Source organism: Syngnathoides biaculeatus, chromosome 13 (genome assembly GCF_019802595.1).
Source record: "Syngnathoides biaculeatus isolate LvHL_M chromosome 13, ASM1980259v1, whole genome shotgun sequence".
Lineage (NCBI taxonomy): Eukaryota > Metazoa > Chordata > Actinopteri > Syngnathiformes > Syngnathidae > Syngnathoides > Syngnathoides biaculeatus.
This window is the reverse complement of record NC_084652.1, coordinates 17,541,512-17,567,286: the sequence shown is the minus strand read 5'-3', so window position 1 is coordinate 17,567,286 and position 25,775 is coordinate 17,541,512. Positions and strand designations below refer to the sequence as shown.

The window sequence follows — 25,775 nt, the reverse complement described above, 5'->3', positions numbered from 1 at the left end:
AAATGTGACCAAATTTGCAATTATCTTCTGCGATAGCCTTAAATCTTGAGCTTTCTTCAACCATCCATCAAACTTTACAGTCAAGTCTGATGTAGTCTTCAGGCAAACTCAGAAATCGTATTTTTCTTCCTGTATCAACCATCTGTCTTTACAGGATCATCCAACAAAGTCTCATGTTGCCTTTAGACACAGTCAGAAACAAGAGTTTTTAATAAGTAGTCGTTACATTGTAATAAAGTGTGTAGGAAGGTTGAGTCTCCAGTTCTTTCACACAAGTCTTTTGTTTGTCATGGGGACACTTGAAGGTGTTCTAGACGTGGGTGACCTCTGCGCGACCTTCCTGTCTTAACACGAAATGACCCCACCGGACGAGCGCTCACCCAGAGATACGACACGCCCGCAACTCGCTCCTGGGTCAACTTGACATCCGTTTTCTATTCTCTCCACCATGAACGTGAGATTAGGAAATGCCAGCTGTCTTTTTTTTCCTCTGTGGGACAACAAACATTGCCGTTGTACAACCCGCAAAACGCTCACAATTACTCAAGATCATGAATGTTACACAAGTTCCACATTGTCTTGCGCAAAGTTTGGGATTTAAGTCAAACTGCTACTAAACAATCGTCACAAATTGAACACCTTAAATCTAAAGTACACTTTCAGTCTGCTAAGAAATTTTATCATAGTGCATTATATTCATTGGCTTACAGTCGGTTTGTCAAACTTAATTTAATTTCAAAGAGGCCGATAAAATGAAGCATATGATTTTAAAAAAGCAACCTCAGGTTTCTTGGGCAATTTTTACTTCAGTTTGTCATCTACGTGCGTGCATAATAACTGATCAGTGATCAGTTCTTGAGGGAAGCACCGCAACATTTCGTAGTGCGCATCCCACAAACAACGCCCATTGGCTAACCGCAACTGTCACTCACACTCAAGCCCTTTCGTCATTGGCCAGTAGGATCTTTGGCAATCCTCTGCAAGGGAGTAGACAGTAAAGATGCTCATGCGTCACTCAGATTTCCCCCCATGGTGGCACATCGCCTCCCACGCACGTTCCTAACCTTGAACACCGTATTTAAAAAATGAATTCAGTGTCTAATAGTTACGGGAGTGTACCATGTTGACTTTATTTACTACTCAGTCGCAAATTGGTCTTATTTATGCTGGCAAAGGCGGAGTAAGGCACCCTCACCGCCGCGTGAGTTTTGCGAAAGGGGGCGGGGACCAGTGCAGTCGGCATCGCTCGCTCTGTCGGAGCGGGGCCGGGCCCGCGTCACTTTCCGACGGGCGCGCGCACACAAGCACACACGACCCGCATAAGAACAAGAACACCGCTCGGGAGAGGCAGTGACAGGTTCAAGTCGAGACGGTGGCCAGCGCAAACATGTCTGCTCCAAAGCGCCAGGACACCCGGAAGCTCTTCGAGAACTTGTCCGGCTCAGGGAAGTCCATCGCGGTGCTCACCAGCGGTGGAGATGCCCAAGGTGAGAACCGCAAAACCTGGTTTCCATTATCGGATAGCGCTCATTGGTGCTGCAAAAAAAAAAAAAAAAAAAAAATCCCACTTTTTGAAATTTTTTCATTTGGACCACCGACATTTCTCATTTTGTCTCATTGTTTTCTCTTTACATCAAAGTAAGACTCAATTGATTGGAGATTAAGGTTACCCTGGTAACACCCTCCCCCCCGACTCCCCACAAACTCCTGCAACAGCTGATGTTCATTACAAAAAAAAAAAAAAAAAGGAGCGGGGGTGGTGCTGGTTCTTTTCTATTTTCAATCATCAATAAGGTTATGTCCAAATGATTCGAACAAGGGCTGTCCGATAAATCAAATCATGTGTGCAGGAGTGTCAATGGTGGAAGTGGGTGTGTAGGACTGCACCAAAAATGCCAGTCCAAATACACTTAGAATTATTAATAATTCATATGATTTATCTGTTATCATAATCTCACTCCCCGAAGAACATCAGTGTGGCTTTTATTTCTCTCATTGGAAGGTTATGCAAGAGCATTGTTAGCGCGCACGTACGCAGTGCATGGAATTGGTATGTGACGTCACGTGTCCATCAACAAGTGCTGTTTAAAAGATTTTTAAAAAACTTATGCATCTATTAAAGATCTATTTAAACACACCTGTTGACAAAAACTTCCAAAAAAGTCATACACGTGAGAAAGTGTAGACGTTTAAACGTTTTTCCCCCGTTTCCAACCAATGGAGACTTCCTTTTATAGCCGGTAAAAATTCCAGTCACACGGCGGAGAATGAGTCGTGAGCGTGTCATGCTCGCAGTCAAATACGCACACTTCCCTTCTGTGATTTTCACAATAAGACAAATTTGCTCGCTTAGGCGGAGGCTAGCCTTTATGTTGAATGTAAGAGAATTTGGTTTGAGTTCAGTCCGTGTGAGGGCTTGACGCGGACTCTGGTGAGGTGTCGCAGCGACTACGTGAGAAGCAGCAAGTGTCCCTGGAGGGAGGGAATCGACGGACACGCACACACAACACCAACCACATCACACAATGTCAGACAAACTACAAATGCGCAACCACACACATACACGCACACATCCATTTTCCTATCCGCTTATCCTCACAAGGGTCGTGGCAGTACTGGAGCCAATGACGTAGAATAAGAACTGGACTGCGCACAGGCCCCTTTTCACATGGTCAAATCCTGGTCAGGGCAAAATATTCCTTTGGGTGCCATTTCACGTGAAAGTTGACGTCCTTTGACGTCCTTATCGTTGTACATTGTGAAACATAATAACATCGGACTTAATTGGAATATGTTAGGTTTAGTTTTTTTGTTGCGCTGTTGCCTGTCAAAACCGTGCAGGCGGTCGCAAAGAAGTAACTTTTCACCGATAAGTGTGTTCCAGCTTAACCTTCATCATTAATTATTATATATTTATCGCATCGTTTTCCCAAACAATGTGTGTATTTTTACCATAGTTTTTGCCCTGACCTGAAGTCAGAGCCTGTTGACCGTGGCGGAACCAATGATGGATGGAGAGTGCGCAGTCCAGTTTTTATTCTAAGTCATTGGCTGGGGTCTATCCCAGTTGTCATTGGGCAGGAGGCGAACTGAACCAGTTGCCAGCCAATCGCATGCAGACAGACGACTGTCGCACTCACGATCCCACCGAGGGGCAATTTAGAGTGTCCAATTAAAGCTCAAGTGTCATAAAATGGATGATTTTTGGTATATTATTAATGAAAAACCCACAGCCAATATGGTCACATGTGTTTTTTCACCACAAAACATGATTTTGACGTATACAGCTTTTTGTAACTCCTGCCATGAAAATCTTCTCAGGGATTTGTTGTTGAGAAGAAGCAGGAAGTGAGGTAAAGGGTTTGTTTCTCTTAGTTTTACCTCTGGGAAGGTAGCTCGTTGTTCCTTCGTGTTAGTCAAAATGCCGACTCATTGAATTGCTGGACATTGCTTGAACACTCGGGAGAATGGAATTACCCTTCATAAGTTTGAAAGAGACCCTGTTTGTTGAGAAAAATGGATTGCACGGGTCCAGAGGATGAGAGCTTCGTGGGTTCCAAATAACATGTGTGTATACAGCTACTAAAAAAAAAATATTTTGGGGCGGACTACGTAATCGGTCTCTCTCATAACGTAACAAAAGATCCGCGTATGAAATGTGTCGATGTGCGCGTCACCCAGCCAACGTCTCACTCAGCCTGCAACATAGCTCGGCTCCACCCCCTCCTTATATGCCAACACGGGCCAAAACTCAGCCACACTGGCTGAGGCGCTGCGTTCGGCGGTCCCATCTTCCGTGAAGGCTGCGCGTCAGGCTTTGCGACGGGGGCGGCTCTGAAGAACCCAGCCGAGAATGCGTTACTTAGTCACGTGCGAGCATGAAGCGACTGTGAACACAAAGCAGCACCGCTCGGCTCCGTCATAAGCCACTGCGATGAGCCGCGATGGCTTATCTCCGCCGCGGAAGTGGATCGGACGGGATGTGATTTGGCCGTGATGGCATATCATCTGAATATGGCTTGAAACAATAGTGTAATATTGCCCTGAGGGCTCGAAACAATAGTGTAATATTGCCCCGGTAACTTCACTCGGTTGTGTGGTGTTGTCCTTTTCGAAAAGAGCTTCGGTGTCAGAAGGGGCGTTGGAAAAATCCGAATATCTCTGTTGTTCGGCTTCCATAGTAGCAGGCACTGCGCGTTTTCAACGGCGGAAGTGACGATGACGTCAAGGACAGATGACGCGACTAATATGGCGACCACTTGGATGTCGAGGGACACTCAATTGCGCAACTTTGTGCATGGGTGACGCGCTCTCCGCTCACTTTTTTTTTTCAAATAGACATTGAAGTGAATACTGTTTTTAATTTCAATATCTATTTTAGAATGTTTATGGGGATGTCACCCCCATTTTAATGTTGCATATTTTTGGGATGTGGGAGGAAACCGGAGTACCCGGAGAAAATCTACACAGGCGCGGGGATAACATGCAAACTCCACACAGCGGGACCGGGATTTGAACTGTTAGGCAGCTGCTCCACCATGACGCCCAAAACACACTCATTTCAACAAAAATAGCAATACATACAGACATATGCTACAACAACAAAACAAACAACACACGCTCACACTTTCAACTATGCCAACACAACCACATAAACACTTCAACATCACAAACAAATTTAAGCACTACACACACGCACGCACACATTATTGCACACAAACACACAACCATGTATATGTTCTACAGTACATTGGGACATGTTATGTAACAACAGTATCTCTACTGTATATGGGAGATATTTCTAACAAACAAAATTCAAAATAAATGTTGCCTCTGAATCATTTTAAGAGGTGCAGTTTTGGATTCACATCCGTGTGATTTCATATTACTATTATTATTGCCGTAGCTCAGTGGTTAGAGCATTGTTTTGATAAACCAGGGGTCGTGAGTTTGTATCTCACTGGGGCCTCTACTCCCCAAGAGGGGTTGCGTCAGGAAGGGCATCCGGTGTAAATACTGTGCCAAACAAATATGAGTGTTCATCTGAGATGTCACACCATGGTGACCCCTAACAGGAGAAGCTGAAAGAAACTTACCCTTTTTTTAATTGTTATCAAACAAGAAAGCGAAATTGTGTGCTTGTTTTTCCCAGGGATGAACGCGGCAGTCCGAGCGGTGGTCCGCATGGGGATTTACGTGGGAGCCAAAGTCTACTTTATACACGAGGTCTGCGAAAAACACAAAACGCAACACAAAACAACAATAGTGTGCACAAAGATGGTGGGAGATGTAAAATTACAGCAACGCAGTGATAATATGGGGAAAAAAGTGAATGAAAATATATTGTTTACAAATGTGACAAAATTGACTATGTTGGAACTGCAAAAAATAGTGAAAATGGTAAAAAGTGACATTGTTAAAAAATGTCAAACCAAAACTATTTGAATTGTAAAGAGTAGAAAGCGAGTGTGAGGCGCTGGTCTGCTTTGAGCGTCCAGGTAATTGCTAATTGGATCTATGTGGCGGGCCTTGCTGACTCCACTTTCCCCTCCCACGAGACTCCAAACACGCACTACTTCTCCTCCTGCTTTTTCTTTGGTCTGCACAGAGCCTTTCTGCCTTTTGTCAAAATAAATGTTTTAAGTAGGTTAGTGATGATTATGAATCAGCAGAGTAATTAGATTTTGTCGAACAACAAATCCTGTTTGCCATCCAGCATGATTACCTCCCCTAAGGAGTTTTACCTTTGACTGCTAATGAAGATGAACAACATCCTGGTGGACAAATTGAGTATGACCTCTCCCTTTTTAGGCAGCAAGCTACTTTCATATGAAATGACCTTTAACATTGAACATAGAATTATTAAAGATTTATAAATATTTTTTTAACCTGATTTCAGTCACCAATCGAACGTTTAAGATCATAGTGATTTTTTTTTTCTTAAAACGTGACTATGAAAATAATTTTAAAAAATCTGGCAGATTTAATATATCAATGACAATGTTTAAATGTGGCAAAAAACAGTCAACAGATGTATTAAAAAAATTACAGTAGAAAAACATGATATAGTGAGAGGGTTATGTGACATTCAAACATTGTAAAAAAAAAAAATACTGAAAAAATTGTAAAAATACAACAGGAAAAAAAAAAATTCAAAATGCCAAAAAAATGATTGTGACCAAAATGTGTGAGTGAAAAATGTAAAATTGTGACACATTGAGAAAATGTAAAACAATTTTTTTAAATGTGCGAGTGAAAATGTGTAAACATGACCATTCATCCATTTCCAACCACTTATCCTCACTAATGTCGCAGGTGTGCTGGGTGAAAGTTGAGGTACACTCTGAAATAGTCGATAGCCAATCACAGGGACACATGGGGCACACAAACCAACCAATCACAACTCAGGCAGGCAGGGGGAAAACGCGCAAACTCCATGCAGTTGAGACTGGATTTGAATCAAGACCTCAGAATTGTGAGACAGCTGTGCTCTCCAGTTGTGCATCGTGTCGGCTGTACAAAAATGTAGCAGTGAAAAAAAGGACAGTGAAAACAAAATAAATGGGAACATTTAAAAACGATAAATGAAAAATGTAACAAAAATATGTGAAAGTAAAAAAATACAAATGCGCCAGTGGAAAAAAAATAAATAAGAAGAACTGGTCTTCCTCAGGGCTACCAGGGGATGGTGGACGGTGGCAACAACATAAAGGAGGCCTCATGGGAAAGCGTCTCTAGCATGTTGCAAGTGGTGAGCGCAACGACGTTGTCAGCCTTTGTCAGTTACCAATGTGGAAAATGGACCCTACTGATCTTCGGGCTCAACTCGACCCCCGCAGGGTGGCACGGTCATCGGCAGCGCCCGTTGCAAAGCCTTCCGCACCCGCGAGGGCCGCCTGCAAGCCGCGCTCAACTTGGTGCAGAAGAGCATCACCAACCTCTGCGTCATTGGAGGGGATGGAAGTCTGACCGGAGCCAATCTCTTTCGGGAGGAGTGGAGCGGGCTGCTGGACGAGCTGCTGCAGAAAGGTCAGTGAGGCCTCGCCTGACGCTGTCGTGTGTAAAAACAATCATGTGAAGATTCTGGGCATCTATCCCAGCGGGATCTGGGTTCAAATTCCAGCCCCGCCTGTGTGGAGTTTACATGTTCTCTCTGTGTCTGTGTGGATTTTCTCCAAGTACTCCCTTTTCCTCCAACATCCTGAAAACATGCTTGGCAGGTTAATTGAAAACTCTAAAATGGCCACCGGCGCAAATGGTTGTTTGTTGTTGTTGTTGGCGATTATTCGGCAAACAATTCAGGATGTACCATGCCTCTCCCCCCTGAAGATAGCTGGGATAGGCTCCAGCCGGCTTGTGACCCTTTTGAGGATAAGCTATACAGAAAATGGATGGATGGATATGAAGAATGTGGGCATCAATCCTACTACTTCTCTCATGCCAAGTGGGTGCTACAACAACTGGCTAATTAGCCGTCACAATAGCTTGACCTTTCACACTTGAAAAGTTAAAAGACAAAGCAAAAGGAAGGTTTTGAGTGAAGCTGTCACACAAAAAAATGAATAGCACTCAGTGTAATGTGAGTTCAACAAAAACCACAACATGGAGAATGTGGGCATCAATCCCATTGCCTCTTGCATGCTAAGAAAGCACTGTACTGCTTCAATTAATTCCTTCCATGAAATGCTAAGGGGGTGCGGGGTATCCATCTGAACCATTCGCATGTGAAGCAAACACCGGAAAAGTTCAAACGTGACTGCAACGGAAAAAGAATAACTTGAAAAAAATCTCCTCTTAGCTGGGATATGCTCCAGCACTCCCGTGACCCTTGTGAGGATAAGTGGCTTGGAAAATGGATGGATGGAGGGATGTGATGTGTCAGTCTGACAAAAAATCGTGAAAAATGTGGGCATAAGGCTGATTTCCCTCAGTCATTTTTGTACCTGTAGAAAAGCTAAAAAGTGACAGCAAATTATGATAAGAACATCCAAATGGAGAATGCGGGCATTGACCCCACCAGCGGTTGCTGGAGGGGGAATCAAGCCCACCCTCTCTTGTGTACAACACAACCATTAAATCACTTGCGCTAAGTCTCTCTCTTGGGGTCTTGATGTTCAACATTTGTGGAAAAGTTAAAAAGTGACTTATAAGCATCACCAGTATCCATCCATTTTCAGTACTGCCTATCCTCACGAGGCTGGAGGCTATCCCAACTGACTGGGCAAGAGGCAGAGTACACCATGAACTGGTCAACAGTCAATGCAGGGCACATCAAGAAAAATAACCATACGCGCTCATCATCACACCTGTGGGCATTTTACAATGTTCAATTAACCTACAATGCATGTTTGGGGATGTGGGAAGACACCAGAAGACTTGGAGAAAAGCCACACAAAGCATGGGAAAAACGTGCAAACTTCACACAGGTGAGGCAAGATTTGCACCGCCTCACTTGAGCCATTTCCCCTCAGTAAAAGTTCATTTTCACAAGGACTTGTGAGTACCTCTACCACTTGAGCTACTTCTCCTCCACAAATGTCAACCGACACGTAGGGAAAAGTTAAATGACAGGAGTGGAGATGTTCCTGTACATAAAGCTGGAAAACCACTTTGCTGGTGTTGACTGCGTCAGTTTGGTAAGGATTCCATCCCTAACCAGGGAAAAGAGATCAATACCTTGAGTGGAGAACAATAAAGGACTAGCTGGCGACTTGAATACTGCTGCAGATTTGAAGAGGACATTTTCACACCCCACACCCATCCGTCACACCTCTGACCCCCACCTTCTACATTGACCACTCAGAAACAGGACGTGAAATATATCTTTAAACAACAAATAATGCCAATGCGGCAGTTCCAGACTTTGTGTCCACATCCTCCCTCAAAGTCTGCTCATATCCAAAAATGTCTTTCATGTGTAGAAAAGTGAGAAAGTGTCTGGAAGGGATCGGCTTACATGCTGTTTTTTTTTCCCGACTGGCCTGAGTGACAAGAACAATCACATGGAGAAGCCGGGTACCGATCCACACAGGCCCGTGAAATTAAGTTGCAATGTTATTGCTGCATCAGGCGCGATCAGCGAGGAGGCAGTGCGCAACAACTCGGCTCTGCACATCGTGGGCATGGTGGGCTCCATCGACAACGACTTCTGTGGCACCGATATGACCATCGGGACTGACTCGGCCCTGCACCGGATCATTGAGGTTGTGGATGCCATCATGACCACTGCTCAGAGGTGCGCGCGCAAGTACATTGGGATGTTTTTGTGACATTTGATTGACTTTGTTTTTGACTTCTATTTAGCCACCAGAGGACATTTGTGCTGGAAGTGATGGGTCGCCACTGTGGGTATGTGTTCCACACACACTATAGTACCACCCAATATTTATGTCGGGCCATCCATTAGGTACCAGCAGTGGAGATTTACCCAACTTTATCCACATCTCAATATCACTACTTTCAAAAAACAACTTCCATCCATTTCCTTATCTGCTTATCCTTATTGGGGTTGTGCGTATGCTGTTAGCCTATCACAGCTAACTGTGGCAAGAAGTGGGGAACACCATGAACTGGAACATAAATGACCACTCACACCTATATACAGTGAAGAAAATAAGTATTTGAACACCCCGCTACATTGCAAGTTCTCCCACTTAGAAATCATGGAGAGGTCTGAAATTCTCATCGTAGGTGCATGTTCACTGTGAGAGAGATAATCTAAAAAGAAAAATTCTGAAATCCCAATGTATGATTTTTTTTTTAATGATTTATTTGTGTGGAACAGCAGCAAATAAGTACTTGAACACCTGTCCATCAGCTAGAATTTTGGCACATGGGACAAAATGACTGCACTGTATTAAGGAGAGTATGACCGTGGCCATGTATTGTGAGATTTTGGGGAACAACCTCTTTCCCTCAGTTCAGAGCATTTAAGATGGGTCGTGGCTGGGTTTGACCCGAAGGACACAGCCAGGAAAACCAAGGAGTGGCTCTGTAAGAAGCATATCAAGGTTCTGGCGTGGCCAAACCAGTCTCCAGATCTAGACCCAATAGAAAATCTTTGGAGGGAGCTGAAATGCCATGTTTCTCAGCGACAGCCCAGAAACCTGTCTGATCTACAGAAGATCTGTGCAGAGGAAAATCCCTCCTGCAGTGTGTGCAAATCTGGTGAACAACTACAGGAAACGTTACACTTTGTAATTGCAAAGAAAGGCTACTGTACCAAATATTAACATTGCTTTTCTCAGGTGTTCAAATACTAATTTGCAGCTGTATCTCACCAAAAAATCATTCATTGTGATTTCTGGATTTTTATTTTTAGATTATCTCTCTCACAGTGGACATGCACCTATGAAGGATATTTCAGACCCCTCCATGATTTCCAAGTGGGAAAACTTGCAATATAGAAGGGTGTTCAAATACTTATTTTCTTCACTGTGAATTTGGAGGCAAGGCCAAATTTGAGCACGTTCTCAAAAATGTGACATGGACGTGCTAATCAACTGTGCCACCTATATAGGACATATGGTGTCAAATATAAAGCATAATTGTGATGTACACAGGTACTTGGCATTGGTCAGTGCTCTGGCATGTGGAGCAGACTGGGTGTTTTTCCCAGAAATGCCGCCTGAAGATGGCTGGGAAGACAACATGTGCCAGAAGCTGTCTGAGGTAACATACACACACAGCCATGCATGAGTTCTACCTGAGCTGATTCTCATTTTGTCCAATCTGATCGTTTATAGTTTTTCGTCTAAATACTACAACCGTGTGTGGGGACCCAACTCTACAACTTTGAGACAGTTATCCATTTAACACTCACACTTGTAGAAAAGTGAAGGGGCCCCATAGCTCAGGGGTTAGAGCATTAATTTGGTAAACCAGGGGGTCGTGAGTTTGTTTCTCACTGGGGCCCCCCAGTCCCCAAGAGGGGCTGCATCAGGAAGGGCTTCTGGTGTAAAAACTGTGCCAAACAAATATGAGTGTTCATCTGAGATGACATGCTGTGGCGACCCCTAACGGGACAAGCCACAAGAAGAAGACTTGTAGAAAAGTGACAATGAAAAGGAACCTTGTTGAAAATGCTCCCAGTCAAAGCTGCCTGTTGGGCAAGAATGATCAAAGTAATATAAGAATATAATTAGCAATTCCACAAGCACGTGCGAAGGGAGTGCTCTCCCACTTGCGTGAATTCCACTCTTGGAAAATGTTAGTTAGAAAAAGAAAGGAGCGAGGCTTTGTATGAACTGTGACGCAATTACAAATGTTGTGCTTATGGACCCCACAACCCTGTACATTTAAAGTGAGCGTTCAACAACTTCAGCTAATTTCTCTCCCAGAAAAGTCCATCATATACAATAATTAGTGTTCTCGGTCAGGAAAAATGACTGATCCCACTGATGATCACGTGCAAAATAAGCACTCTACGCCTACTCTACTCTGCGCCACAGAGCGACTCGAGAGCTTTTTGTGGAATGGTACCCGAATGTACTGATCATTACTGTTTTACCTGTGTGGGAGACAGGTATGGTATTCAACTTAGTTTTCAGTTAAACGATGACTCTGGTGGGACTTGAACCCACAATCTTTGAATTGCCTCACGATGACAAGCTTAGAAGTCCAACGCGCTGTCCATTGCGCCACAGGGCCATTTGAAACCTTGTTTACTGATCATTACTATTGTTCATGAACAAGTGTGAGATGGGTATGGTATTTAACTGAAAGTTTAAAGATTACTGTGGTGGGATTTGAACCCACAATCTTTGAATTGCCTCAAGATGACAAGCTTAGAAGTCCAATGCGCCACAGAGCCATTGATACCGTGATGGGAATGGTACCCCAATGTACTGATCATTACCGTTTTACATGAGTGGGAGATCAGTATGGAATTCAACTCAGTTTAAAGGTGACTGTGGTGGGACTTGACCCCACAATCTTTGAATTGCCTCACAAGGACAATCTTAGGAGTCCAACCCGCTGTCCATTGCACAACAGAGTAATTTGAAACCTTGTTGGGAATGGTACATGAATGTACTGATCATTACCGTTTTGCATGAGTGGGAGAGAGGTATGGTATTCAACTTAGTTTTCAGTGAAACGATGGCTCTGGTGGGACTTGAACCCACAACCTTAATAGCCTCACCAGGACAAGCTGAGAAGTCCCATGCATGGTCCATTGCACCACAGAGCCATTCCAAACATTGTTGGGAATGATACCCGAATGTACTGATCATTACCGTTTTGCATGAGTGGGAGACACGTATGGTATTCAACTCAGTTTAAAGATGACTGGTGGGACTTGAATTGCCTCATCAGGACTAGCTTAGGAGTCCAATGCACTGTCCACTGCGCCAAAAAGCCATTAAAACCTTGTTGGGAATGGTACCCGAATGTACTGATCATTACCGTTTTACATGAGTGAGCTAGGTATGCTATTCAACTGATTTTTCAGTTAAATGATGCCTCGAATGGGACTTGAACGTACAACCATTGAATTGCCTCATCAGGACAATCTTAGGAGTCCAATGCGCTGTCCATTTCTTTCTTCACTTAAAAGATTACCCTGGTGAGATTTGAAAGCACAATTTTCAAATTGCCTCATCATGTCTGAAAGTTAAAGGGCCACTGTCATGAAACGCATGATTTTTAGTATGTTATTCATGAAAAATCCGCAGCCCACATGGACCCATGTGATTTTTCACCACAAAACATGATTTTGACTAATACAGCTTTTTGTCACTCCCGCCATGAAAATCCTCTCGAGGGATTTGTTTTCGAGAAGAAGCAGGAAGTCATGTACATGGCGAGACCGCCCTCAAGTGGACTCGTTTGTTTCGATTAGTTTTACCTCCGGGAAGGTGGCTCGTTGTTCCTTCATGTTAGCCCAAATGCCGGCTTGTTGCACTTCTGGACATTGCTTGAACGCTCGGGAGGATGGATTTACCCTTCATAAGTTTGCAAGAGACCCTGTTCGTTGTGAAAAATGGATTGCACGGGTGCAAAGGAAGAGTGCTTCGTGGGTTCCAAATGACAGGTAGGTGTGTATACAGCTACTAAAAAAAAAAACATAGTTGGGAGGGCGTAATCTGTAAGTCAAGGGTACTAAATGTGTCGATATGCGCATCGGAAGGCTTCTGTGCAGCAGCCGCTGAAGGACGGCCTCTGCAGGCCTTGTCGATCGCTACCGGGCTTGTCTACAAGGCAACCCTGCCGCTGGCCTTGTCGGCTGGGGTGGCTCGTTGCCTCGGTGGCTCATGTCCGCCGCGGAAGTGGGTGTTTATCACCGGCGCATGAAGGTGGATAGGGTGGGGAGGTGGTTTGCCGTGATCGCATGTCATCTAAATATGGCTCGAAACAATCGGGTAATATTGCCCTGGTAACTTCATTCCGTTGTGTGATGTTCTCTTCTTCGAAAAGAGCTTCCATGACAGAAGGGGCGTGTTCGTCTCCCATAGTAGGGTCCACCACATGTTTTCAATGGCGAATGTCCAGGGAGACGTCACGGACAGAGGATGCAGCCAATATGGCGACCACTTGAATATTGTCGAATGACACAATATTTCTTTTAGAATGTTTATAGGGATGACACTTGACCTTTAAGGTCTGCACTTGTGTGTCCTGGTACTAGAACCGCGCTGACAAGAAAAGACTCAACATCATCATCGTGGCTGAAGGTGCCATCGACTGCCACAACAAACCCATCACACCCGACTACATCAAAGACGTAAGTCCTCTCAGACGTCGACCATGTAGACTCAGAGTACAAAAAGACATGCTCACTAATTTGCTGATGCCACCGACAGCTGGTCGTGCGTAATTTGGGCTTTGACACCAGGGTGACTATCCTGGGCCACGTGCAAAGAGGCGGAACCCCATCCGCCTTTGACAGGATACTCGTAAGATGCTTGTCTCTCGTCACAAGATCTCAAGGTTTTGAGTTATGTTAAATGCTTGACGCACCTCCTACAGGCCAGCCGTATGGGCGTGGAGGCGGTTCTCGCCTTGCTGGAGGCTTCGGCCGGCACGCCTGCTTGTGTGGTGTCATTGGTGGGCAACCAGGCCGTGCGGTTGCCCCTAATGGAGTGCGTACAGATGGTGAGATTACCAGCCCTTCCTCCATCATGCGTTGAGGCAAAATTTCCATGAAGTCGTTATGATTTTATCGACATGCCAAATAGAGATCTGCATCATTGAGGGTTGTACATACTGCAGTAGCACAATACCAAGCATACACATGACTGAATTAGGGGCTACAATTTAATGCGATGACATTCGGTTTGCTACAATTGACCCCTCCGTACCTACGCAAGTCCCGACCGAGTACGACAATCACTACTTTAGTGTCCTCAAACATCCTTCATTCAGTCTTGGTGTCTCGGTGCACGTCGAAGGCTTTTAGGACTGCGAGTCCAGTTTAGCTTAGCTAATTAGCCGCGAACAAAGGGACACGTTTGAGCAGTCAGATCATCGCAAAATATCGGTCAACATAAATCAAGTGTGTCAATCATTCACACGTAGCTATATTATCCAAGCGAAAAACTGCTAATTCATTTATATGAAACATGTATTGAAAATCAAATATAGGGCTTACCTTTGTGCAAACATATCTGTTCCGGTTGATGGATTCAGTTGATCATGCGGTCTTCCTCAAAGTTTTATCCATCAAGGACATTTTTGTACTGGGTCTTCGGTTTTGGAAAGGGTACGAATGGAACTCCACCAACGAGCCTTTCAGGATACCTGTCGTCACTATTATAAAGTCCGTGACTACACCTCTTAACCATATCTATTGTTAAAGAACCCAAATACGCGATAAAACGCCAACAGAAGCATACTGGACCATCCAGCCAGCGTTGTCTGAGATCTGAGTCTGAGATTATGCAAATCTCTGGCCTCTGATTGGTCAATGACGCAGATTGCGCAACATCCACGGAGGGGTCAATTAAGATGGGATCCGATAATATACCCATACAATGTGATGTGTGTAATTTGCTGCAATAAATGATTTGTTACAATGCAATAGTGATACGGTACAGTAACAACCAAATTCAGTGAATGCAAAACGTCCGTAGAATATAATACATTGGTGTAGCATTAAAATTCAGTGATTATATTTAGTGCATTTACAATACGATCTAATATGATGCAATTGTAATCCACTTCATGGCAATTTTGATGGGAATACAACACAACTACAATTCGCTCAAATCCAATGCGGTACAAATTCGAATGCAATATAATATTGATTCACTGCAATTACACTATGATTTGATACAATGTAGTATGATGGGATGGCGATACCGCTCACTCCAATTATTCTGGATGATGCACAACAATACAAATGCGACACAACCATTTTTTTTAAACTGGTTTATTACATCATACACATTCACAATTATTCTGATTCGTTAATACATATATATTCATATAATGTTATTTACTGTATGTCGGCATAAAAATGAAACGTGTGTTGCGCTCAGACGCAAGAAGTTCAGAAGGCCATGGATGAGAAGAAGTTTGAGGAGGCGGTCAGACTCCGTGGGAGGTATTTCATATTCATCATGCCCTTTTACTTTGGAATTTAAGCAAAATGTGTGACAAAATGGTTTCATATTTTACATTCTCTTTATTTCATGACGGTATGTTTTCATGAAGTACAATATTAGCATACTATTATTCCTCATTGAAAAAAATAAATGATACTGTTTTGCGGGGAGGCTGGAATGGATTGAAGGAATTTCCAGTTTTGAGTTACACGCATAGACATGGAACTCCACTCAAGGCAATGATATTAAATCCACAATTTAGTATTTCAAGCACTCGTGACACCTTTTTTGTGGGTAGAGTTTAATTTTTCCCCTCTCTTGTCATGTCCGGGATTCTGTGTGAGTCATATTTAATGGATATTTGCCCTAATTTGTAGGAGCTTTGAGAATAACCTGACCACCTACAGACTTCTCTGCAACCACAAGGCCGACTCGGAGCTTCCACACGTAAGTCCCATTATTATTTTTGAAATATGTACGATATATTCAATATGTGTTTTGCTTTGTTTTTGTGATGTACTTTTTGTTCTGCTTTCCTTTTATGTGTTGTTTCTGTCTGTGATATTTTTTGTCTCATTTTTTTCTCTGTTTATAATGTTTTTATTTTTTTCTCATTTTTTTTAAATTTTCTTTATTTTTGTGCTTTTTCTTGTTTTCTGTTGTGTTTTGCCTTTTTTATGTTTTCTTTTCTTTTTTTTGATGCCACAACATAAGGGAACATAAAATGATTACCATACAACAGGAAATGGAACTCTATTTGGTGCAGGAAACCCATCTGGTTGCTCAGTATATCATGATTAATGTAATTAAAAATGGCAAATTTAATACACATATTACTGCACTTACTAATTCTAGCAATACCTTGAGTCGGGTGAGTATCTTGATGTAATTTTTTTCTCAAGATCTGCTTTTGAAGTGTCCGTTACAGTGAAGAAAATAAGTATTTGAACTTCCTGCTGTATTGCAAGTTTTCCCACTTAGAAATCATGGAGGGGTCTGAAATATCCATCATCGGTGCATGTCCACTGTGAGAGAGATAATCGAAAAAGAAAAATCCAGAAATCACAATGTATGATTTTTTTAACGATTTTATTTGTGTGATACAGCTGCAAATAAGTATTTGAACACCTGTCTATCAGCTAGATTTCTGACCCTCAAAGACCTGGTAGTCCGCCTTTCAAAGTCTACCTTCATGTATTATTCTGAATGAAATGCACCTGTGTGACGTCGTTAGCTGCATAAAGACACCTGTCCACCCCATACAATCAGTAAGACTCAAACTTGTAACATGACCAAGACCAAAGAGCTGTCCAAAGACACCAGAAACAAAATTGTACAACTCCACACAGCTGGAAAGAGCAACGGAGAAATTGCCAATCAGCTTGGTGAAAAAAGGTCCACTGTTGGAGTAATCATTAAAAAATGGAAGAAGCTAAACATGACGGTCAATCTCAATTGGAATGGAGCCCCATCCAAGATATCACCTCTTGGGGTCTCAATGATCCTTAGAAAGGTGAGGAATAAGCCCAGGGCTACACGACAGGACTTGGTCTATGACCTGAAAAGGGCTGGGACCAGCGTTTCCAAGGTGACTTTTGTTAATACACTAAGATGTCATGGTTCGAAATCATGCATGACACGGAAGGTTCCCCGGGGTCTTTCAATATGACAATGACCCGAAGCACACTGCCAGGAAAACCAAGGAGTGGCTCCGTAAGAAACATATCAAGGTTCTGGCGTGGCCTAGCCAGTCTCCAGACCCAAACCAAACAGAAAATCTTTGGAGGGAGCGGTAACTCTGTGTTTCTCAGTGACACCCCAGAAACCTGTCTGATCTAGAGAAGATCTTTGTGGAGGAGTGGGCCAAAATACCTCCTGAAGTGTGTGCAAACCTGGTGAACAACTACAGGAAACATTTGACCTCTGTAATTGCAAACAAAGGCGACTGTACCAAATATTAACATTGGTTTTCTCAGGTGTTCAAATATTTATTTGGAGCTGTATCGTAAAAATAAATTGTTAAAAAAAAATCATACATTGTTATTTCTGGATTTTTCTTTTTTGATGATCTCTCTCACTGTGGACATGCACCTACGATGAAAATTTCAGACCCCTCCATGATTTCTAAGTGGGAGAACTTGCAATATTGCAGGGTGTTCAAATACTTATTTTCTTCACTGGATCTGACAACACAGTTGCACATGATAAGTGCTGCTCACTTCCTTTGTCTTTGCATGTGTGAACGACAGACATGCAAAGACGGCACGTTAGCGATCGCGGCTAACCGGCTCACCAGCTGAGCGCTCATCCGCTTGGCAAAATTTTGTTGTAACTGCATAAACACATTCTGCTCCCTTTACGATTATAGCCGGGGCCCATTACTTTGATGCTCGGTGCCCTCCAAAATATTTATTTGCCGCGGTAACCCTCTCGCTTGCATGATGGGAACCACCATCGAATTCTATTTTAGTGTAGTGCTGCTGTCTCCCTCAAGCACACTATAGTTGTGTGTCCTTACCATGCACACTTCAACTCGTGCATTTGAGTGACAGTTTTAAGGGTCTCTGCTGCTTTGTTGCATCTTGTGGCAGCATGCAGCTTCTTGCATGTCTGGATCAGGACTTGCAGGCCTGATTCCTCTCCCAGGAAAAGTTTGAATAGTCATCAGAGAAAAGTTCAGACTTTCTCACTGTTATTATGTCGTGAAAGACAAAAGTTTCCCATGTTGTCCATCCATTTCAGAGCTCCTTCAACGTGGCCGTGTTGAATGTTGGGGCCCCAGCCGCCGGGATGAACGCTGCCGTGCGCTCCGCCGTCCGGGTGGGAATCACCGAAGGGCACAAAATGTTTGCTGTGAGCGATGGCTTCGAGGGATTCCACAAGGGTCAGGTGAGAAATTGGTGGACTAGAAGTCTTTCTGGGAAAGTGGAAATTTCAGACTTCCAGTGGGGAGCTTTGACTTGAGTTTTAGAGTTTGTGGTGGGTCAAAATTGGCTGCCGTGCATCGCCCACACACAATGACAAAAAGTCATTCATTTTTCTTGTATACATGCATCCAATTTGGTAGCAATCAAGCAAAACCTCTAGGAGAGGTTTGGCTTCGAAAGACCCCTGGACAAATGTTCTAAGTGACAGCATCAAACAAACACAGCAGACTCCCTGCTTGGTTTTGGGCATGGATCCATGATACGTATTTGGAGGTCCACTCATGATCAACGTGCCTACCAGATATCATTTTGATTATTTACATTGGCTTTGGGGGCTGAATTTTCAAAGATATTCAATCACCAGGACAAATTCATTTTGACAGGACCTCTTAAAAAATATAAATTGGCTACTTTGTCCCAAAATGGCTAAATTCCTGTCTTTTCCAGCATGGTGTGAGATACTTTTATAGGTCTACTCATGCCTACCAGATTTCATGTTAGTAAGTCAGACTGACTTTGCGGGCTGAGTTTGAAAAATACTTAATCTCTCGGACTAATTCAACTTTGAAGAAGCCCTTAAAAACACCTAAATTGGCCGCTTTGACCCAAAATTGCAGATTTTCTCTCTCTTTCCCGGTAGGCTAATTCATGGCAGACATAATTTCAAATTGCATGTAGCTAACTAAATGTGACTGGCTCCAAGGGCTGAAATTTCAAAACATTTTAACAAATGCTAGAAGTGACAAAATCGACCACTTTAAATCCAATTGGCAGTCTTGTCTTTTCAGACATAGCTTCTTGAGAATTTCTGGGTCTACTCATCATAGACATGCCTACCAAATTCCACTTTTCTAAGTCAAATAATAAATTAATACAATAATTAATTAATTAATAAAAATACAGGCAGTTCTACAGACCCAAATTTGGAGGGTTACCACCAAATTTAATCATTCGCCAAGATCAACATGCCTGCCAAATATGATGAGTTTCTGAGCATGCAAGAACCGTCAAAGTTTGTTTACGCTCATTGTCTTCAACACTGATATTTCCCAGTCATGAACTCAGCTCAAGGAATGCTGTCAACTTATTGGCCATCTCCTGAGAAATTGTCTTTTGCTCTCCATTTCTGCATTAGCTTCTAGGGTCCGAGCACTACCACGTGCATGAGCTAACGCATAACGCCAACCCTAAATTAAACCCGGTGGAGAGACATTCCTCACGGGTCAGCGTGACAAGTGGCGCCAGGCAGGAAGTTGAGATAAGCAGGAGCGCACGGACAATTGTCATTGAGTGGAATAGAATTAATAATGTAAGCAATCTGGAGAGTCAATGCCAGGTTTCAAATTTGGGTTTCAAACAAAGGTTATGGTTTCAGATAAAAGGTTTGAGGTTCAACATCAGGGTTTAATGGGAGTTGAGGCCAATGATACGGTTTCAAGATAGGGTTGGGGTTCCAAATCAGAAGTGTGTGTTTCATATTGTTGTTTCAAACAGAGGTTAATTTATTAAATCGTGTTTTAATACACGGTCAGGGTTCTGAGTTAGAGTTTTAAGTAAGAGTCGTGGGTTTGTAGTAGCTTTTCAAATAAGGGTCAAGGTTTAAAATGGAGGGTTTGAGGCTCAACATCAAGGTTTCAAGGGAAATTTAAGGATTCAAATTATGGTTTGAGGACAGGATTAAAGGGCTACTGTCATGAAATGGATGATTTTTAGTATGTTATTAACAAAAAATGTCAGCCAATATTGGCCCATGCGTTTTTTTCACCACGAAACAGGTATACAGGTTTTTGTAACTCCCGCCATGAAAATCCTCTCGAGGGATTTGTTTTCGAGAAGAAGCAGGAAGTGACGTAAAGGACAGCGGCGCCCCCAAGTGGACTCGTTTGTTTCATTTGGTTTTACCTCTGGGAAGGTAGCTCGTTGTTCCTTCGTGTTAGCCAAAATGCCGGCTCATTGCATTGCTGGACATTGCTTGAACGCTCGGGAGAATGGAATTACCCTTCATAAGTTTTCAAGAGACCCAGTTCGTTGTGAAAAATGGATTGCAAGGGTGCAGAGGACGAGAGCTTCTTGGGTTCCAAATAACAGGTAGGTGTGTATAGAGCTACTAAAAAAAAAATAATAGTTTGGGGCGGACCACGTAATCGGTCTCTCATAACGTAACAAAAGATCCACGTACGAAATATGTCGATGTACGCGTCGGACGGCGACGGGCTGCTGCGCTGACTGCGGCGAATCTGAAGAACCCAGCCGAGAATGCTTCACTCAGCCACGTGTGCGCAGTAAAGCGCCCCGGCTCGACTGTTTTGTTCATCGCGTACTGCGGTGTCTATGAACAACCCCCTAAAGCAGCACCGCTCGGCTCCATCATAAGCTACACCGGCCGGCTGCCATGAGCTGCGAAAACTCATCTCTGCCGCGGAAGTGGATCGGACGCGGATGTGGTTTGGCCGTGATCGCATGTCATCTGTATATGGCTTGAAACAATAGTGTAATATTGCCCCGAGGGCTCAAAACAATAGTATAAATTGCCCTGGTAAATTCACTCGGTTGTGTGGTGTTCTCCTTTTCAAAAAGAGCTTCCGTGTCAGAAGGAGCGCGTTTGTCTCCCATAGTTAGGGTGCACCGCTCTGCGCTCACATTTATTTTTTCATATGGACATTGAAGTGAATGAAGTTATATGTATTTATCATTACAATATCTATTTTAGAATGTTTATAGGGATGACACTTGGGCTTTAAGCTTTCTTGACAGGGTTTCAAGACATATTTATGTTTACAAAGTAGGGTTCACAGCCAGTCTTACAGTTTTGAGGCAAATTTAGAGTTTCGAATAAAGGTTAATGTTTCAACTCAGGGTTCGGGTGAAGGTAAGTTAAATTCAGAGTATTGTTTTTTTTTGTCTTTTTTTTTGTGATGGGTACCCTTTTTGGGAGGGGAAGAGCACTCACCCCCCCCCCCCCAATTTCTGTGCATGTGCCCGAGAGTGGTTTACAGTTTCAAAATAGAGTTTCAAGCTAGTTTGACATGTTTCAATCAGGTTTTTAAACCAGGATTTAGGTTAAGGTTTTGAAGACATTGCTAGAATTTCAAATTAGGGTATTAGGGTTTAAAGCTAGGGTGAGGGTTTTGAAATATGGTTTCAAGGAGGGGGTTATAGTTTCAAGAATGGATTGGACTTTAAAAAAGGGTCATGGTTTCAAACAAGGCCTAGGATATTCGATGCATTTTTTTGATCGAATGTTAGGTTTTCCAACCATGGTTAGCACTTCAAGCAAGGTTTAATGGATTCCATACACTGCACAGTGTTTTCATTATAGTTATTTTTGTACTGGTAAGAACTGTTTTTGTTACTCGATGGATATTACTTATTGATTTCCTCCCACATCCCAAAACCATCCATTTAGTGGAGACTCTAAATTGCCCTTAAATATGATTGTGAGTGTGAAATGTTTGTTTATTTCTGTGCCCTTTGATTGGCTGGCAACAAGTTCAGGGTGCACCTCTGATTCTGATTTGAGTCTTATTGTGATTCTAATAATGGATTCCCATTTGTCTTGCTTTCCCTGTGCCTCAATCAGATAAAGGAGATCAAGTGGGGGGACGTCGGAGGCTGGACCGGACAAGGAGGATCGCTTCTTGGAACAAAAAGGTAAAGATGTTGACATATTTCCAGTCTTTGGTCCGCTATCCAGAGGTGTTCGCATCTTCCCAACACAATGTTTGTTGTGCAATGCAAGTCGACTAAATGGAAATGGTCTTGTCCTCCGGTTGGTCCTGTAGAACACTTCCCGGTAAACATTTGGACAAGATCGCCGAGCAGATGAGGATCCATAACATCAACGCTCTGCTCGTCATTGGTGGCTTTGAGGTAAAAAAAACTTTGACAATCAATTACAAAATTATTTGACGTAGTACCAGTCATTGATTGTTATCATTTTGTTATCGCGCAAAGCAAATGGTCAGCTTCAATAAAAAACAAAAAAACAGTAGGGTAAAATGTTAGGGAATAGGCAAATTTGCATTTCAAAACATTTTAACAAATGCAAGTCAGTGTTAGGGTTTCAAGTCAGGATTAGGTTTAAGGTTACGGTTTCAAGACAAGTTTACAGTTTTAAGACAGGAGTAGGAGTTCAAAACAAGGCAAGGACTTAAAGCCAGGAATGGAGTTTCAAGGCAGAGTTTCACAATTAAATTAAGGATTCAAATTAAGGTTTCAAAACAGGATTAGGATTAGATTAGAGTTTCAAACAATAACTCAAATTTTCAGACAGGATTAAAGTTTTGAAGTAGGTTGTAAGACATGGTCAGGTTTTAAAGTCAGGATAACAGTCTCAAAAGACGTTTATCATATCACTCACGAACAGGAAAATGGGTTAGGTATACCAGGAATGGGGTTTCATTACAGGAATCTAACGTTTTTTCTTTTGAGTGTTTTTTGTGTGTGTGTGCACTGTGATTGGCTCTCTCCCCTTGGCTCCACCCGTTATTATTTGTTTCCCACGCAAGTTGTGTTTTTTGGAGGAAATGCCGTCACTTCTGGTTAGCATATTTGTCTTCCGTGTTTCTGTTGCAAGCTAAGATAGCTCATGTTAAGATTGTTTGCTTTAAGCCTTGTTGATTGCGTCGCTTACTTGCTATGTTTTTTGCTACTTCTGGAAAGTTCTCATTATCTTTTTTGTCTGTCCCCAAAGTTCCACTGAAGGCTCTTTTATGATAAACAAACTGCCAATTTGAAATTTTCCCTGTGTTTTAAGAACCCACCAAATTTGACAGGCGTGTTCATCCCAGTTGGAACTTTCGATTCGATAGCGTTGCAGGTGTTACCACCCAAAATTGGCTCAGTAGCACCCCAGAATTTTAAAAAACCAGTTTCATTTAGCGACATGAAATATGGTATGCATATATATCATCGTTAAACTTCCAAAAGACATCTCAAGAAGCCATAGGCTACCTGATGAGACAGGAGGGCTGCCAATTTAATTTGAAGTTGATATTTTGGCTTTTTTTCAAATGATATTTCAAACCCAAACTCTTCGTAGAGATTTCATTTGACCCATGTAGCCTAAACAAGACAAATGGCTAAAGCTAAATTTACAAAGACATACGTTTTCGTCATTCCAGATGAGTGGGGCAAGGTGGCGAATTTGAATCCTTCTTGGTCGTACCACCAAGACTTTTTTTTTTGTTTGCCCCACCATGGAATTGATTTGAAAACTCAGCTTCCAAATCTATTTGACCAAGCAACATGACATTTGGTAGACATGTCTATCAAACCACAAAAATTCTCAGTTAGTCATGCATGAAATCACACAGGAAGTATTTAGGCTTAATTTGGCCATGTACGAATAGGGGTTGGAATATGGCAATGACATTTGGTCATTCTTGGTAGAACTTACGGAATTGTTTTGAAAATTCAACTCCACTAAATCAGTTAGGCAAAATAAGCAGTTCAGAGAATGGATAGATGGATGTGTATGATAAATAGACCCAGAACAAATTTCAAGAAGCCATGAAGCCAAAGACACAGGAAGTCTTCTATTTTGACGACTCACTCCTATGAACAAACTGGATGCCGGCTGTGACCGTTGCAGGCCTACATTGGATTACTGGAACTTTCCACGGCACGGGATAAATATGATGAGCTGTGCATACCTATGGTAATGGTCCCCGCCACGGTGTCCAACAATATACCGGGTTCGGATCTCAGCATCGGTTCCGATACGGCGCTCAATGCCATCACAGATGTAAGTCGGGATGGCCGTGCTTGTGCATGTGTGAATGTGCATGTGTGTGTAGTGCACAACACAAATGTGATGACTGAAAGCACACGACAGGCGCTGAACGAGTTAGCATGGATTTGTCTGTTATTCATTGGGTAGACGCCGAGAGTATGCCGTCCCGATTGGTCTTCTGTTCAACCTTGAACTGACTTTGGTTTGCAACCAGCCTATTACAAATTTGTCAGCCGCCACCTCCCTGCACAGTTTTCATTCATGTTATTTTCGTACCGGTAAATACTTTAAGGTGGCCTTTTACACGGTTTTCAAGCCACGCAAAACCTTCAACATCTCAACATTTTATTGTTATACCCAATCTAACGTCTCTTTTTGCTGGCCAATAATCTCCTTCACTCCCCAAAAAACAAAAAAAAAAAAAAAAAAGAAATTTTTACGACTGTAATTTGTGCAATTTTGTTATTTTATTAATCTTTTCTGATTAAATAAAGTATTAATCTTAACAGGGCATCTAGACGTTTAAGGAAGCTATATTTAAGTCTTTAAAAGACCATCCTAAAAGTTGATTCCATAAAATCTCATGATTTTTTTTCAGGAAATATGATCACTCGGAGTGAGAGATAATACTATGTCACAGACGTTTAAGAAAAAATGTCATATCATGTGTTCTTGGATTGGACATATGATACATCAAGTAAATGTAAACGGGTCTAGTGATTAAACCTCAACACATTCTTTGTTTATGGTGTTATTTACAACTATGGTATGCAGATTAAAGTTTTACGTATATTATGTGTCTAACACTTTTTTTCAAAGATAATTAAGGCCTTCATTTTGGAAATTCAATCACAAAATAAATAAGAAGGCAATCAAAATAATAAATAGTGCCTTCCAAATTTATTGGAAAACAGTATGTCATGCTAGAGCAGTCCACCTGGGAATAGAGACTGAGCCCTGTCAACAACAGTGACATGTAAATACACTGCTGGCAGTCCTTGGGTTACAAACGAGTTCCGTTCCTATGCTAGTATTATAACTTGAATTTCGGTGTAAATTGGATTTCACTATTAAAGTCAGAATTTACGTCAAAATACTTCATATAAAAATCAAATACCATAATTTCCAGCCGACAGAGTGCACCTGATTATAAGCCTCACCCAGTACATTTGTAAAGGAAATACCATTTGGTACATACATAAGCCGCCACTGTGTAAAAGCCGCAAGCGACCACATTGAAACATGAGGTATTTATAAAGAAAGACGGTAAAAAGGAAGCGTTTTCAAAGTTTTAATGCCTTATCTTAGCTTAACAGCAACAACACGGTAGCACGAACAGGGCTGGTTAAAAAAAAAAAAAACAGCCGCAGCAGCTATACAGTAGCAACATGGTAGTACAACACTAACAGGGGTGGTTAAAAAAAAAAGAACATACCTAAATCACTGAGACGCGGCACCAACACACTAGCGAGGTTCTAACAGGGAAGGTTATAAAAAACATACCAGTAAAAATCACTGAGACACGGCAGGAACACAGCAGCACATGATAGCACAGCGCTAACATTATTG

The 25,775-nt window shown here is 42.4% G+C and overlaps 1 protein-coding gene and 1 non-coding gene across 5 annotated transcripts in view; one reads left to right on the top strand and one right to left on the bottom strand.

Moving 5' to 3' along the window:
- The first annotated feature begins 1,057 nt into the window (after nucleotides 1-1,057).
- Nucleotides 1,058-25,775, top strand: part of pfkpb (phosphofructokinase, platelet b) — a 33,064-nt gene continuing 8,346 nt past the window's right edge. Inside the window, exons 1-16 of one of the 4 annotated variants that reach the window (XM_061839964.1) lie at nucleotides 1,058-1,487; nucleotides 5,153-5,226; nucleotides 6,674-6,751; nucleotides 6,840-7,029; nucleotides 9,070-9,235; nucleotides 9,304-9,348; nucleotides 10,563-10,671; nucleotides 13,628-13,723; nucleotides 13,803-13,895; nucleotides 13,969-14,094; nucleotides 15,480-15,544; nucleotides 15,923-15,992; nucleotides 18,288-18,434; nucleotides 22,053-22,123; nucleotides 22,255-22,342; nucleotides 24,066-24,218. In XM_061839964.1, the coding sequence (XP_061695948.1) occupies nucleotides 1,388-1,487; nucleotides 5,153-5,226; nucleotides 6,674-6,751; nucleotides 6,840-7,029; nucleotides 9,070-9,235; nucleotides 9,304-9,348; nucleotides 10,563-10,671; nucleotides 13,628-13,723; nucleotides 13,803-13,895; nucleotides 13,969-14,094; nucleotides 15,480-15,544; nucleotides 15,923-15,992; nucleotides 18,288-18,434; nucleotides 22,053-22,123; nucleotides 22,255-22,342; nucleotides 24,066-24,218 (1,671 nt within the window). In that variant the 5' untranslated portion in view covers nucleotides 1,058-1,387. Of the gene's footprint in view, nucleotides 1,488-5,152; nucleotides 5,227-5,585; nucleotides 5,791-6,673; nucleotides 6,752-6,839; nucleotides 7,030-9,069; nucleotides 9,236-9,303; nucleotides 9,349-10,562; nucleotides 10,672-13,627; nucleotides 13,724-13,802; nucleotides 13,896-13,968; nucleotides 14,095-15,479; nucleotides 15,545-15,922; nucleotides 15,993-18,287; nucleotides 18,435-22,052; nucleotides 22,124-22,254; nucleotides 22,343-24,065; nucleotides 24,219-25,775 lie in introns of those variants that run through there. The other 3 variants (XM_061839965.1, XM_061839962.1, XM_061839963.1) reach the window with 3 other exon arrangements.
- trnar-ucu (transfer RNA arginine (anticodon UCU)) lies at nucleotides 11,558-11,649 on the bottom strand. The gene is given in 2 exon segments: nucleotides 11,558-11,593; nucleotides 11,613-11,649. It is a non-coding gene; the product is annotated as a tRNA-Arg (tRNA).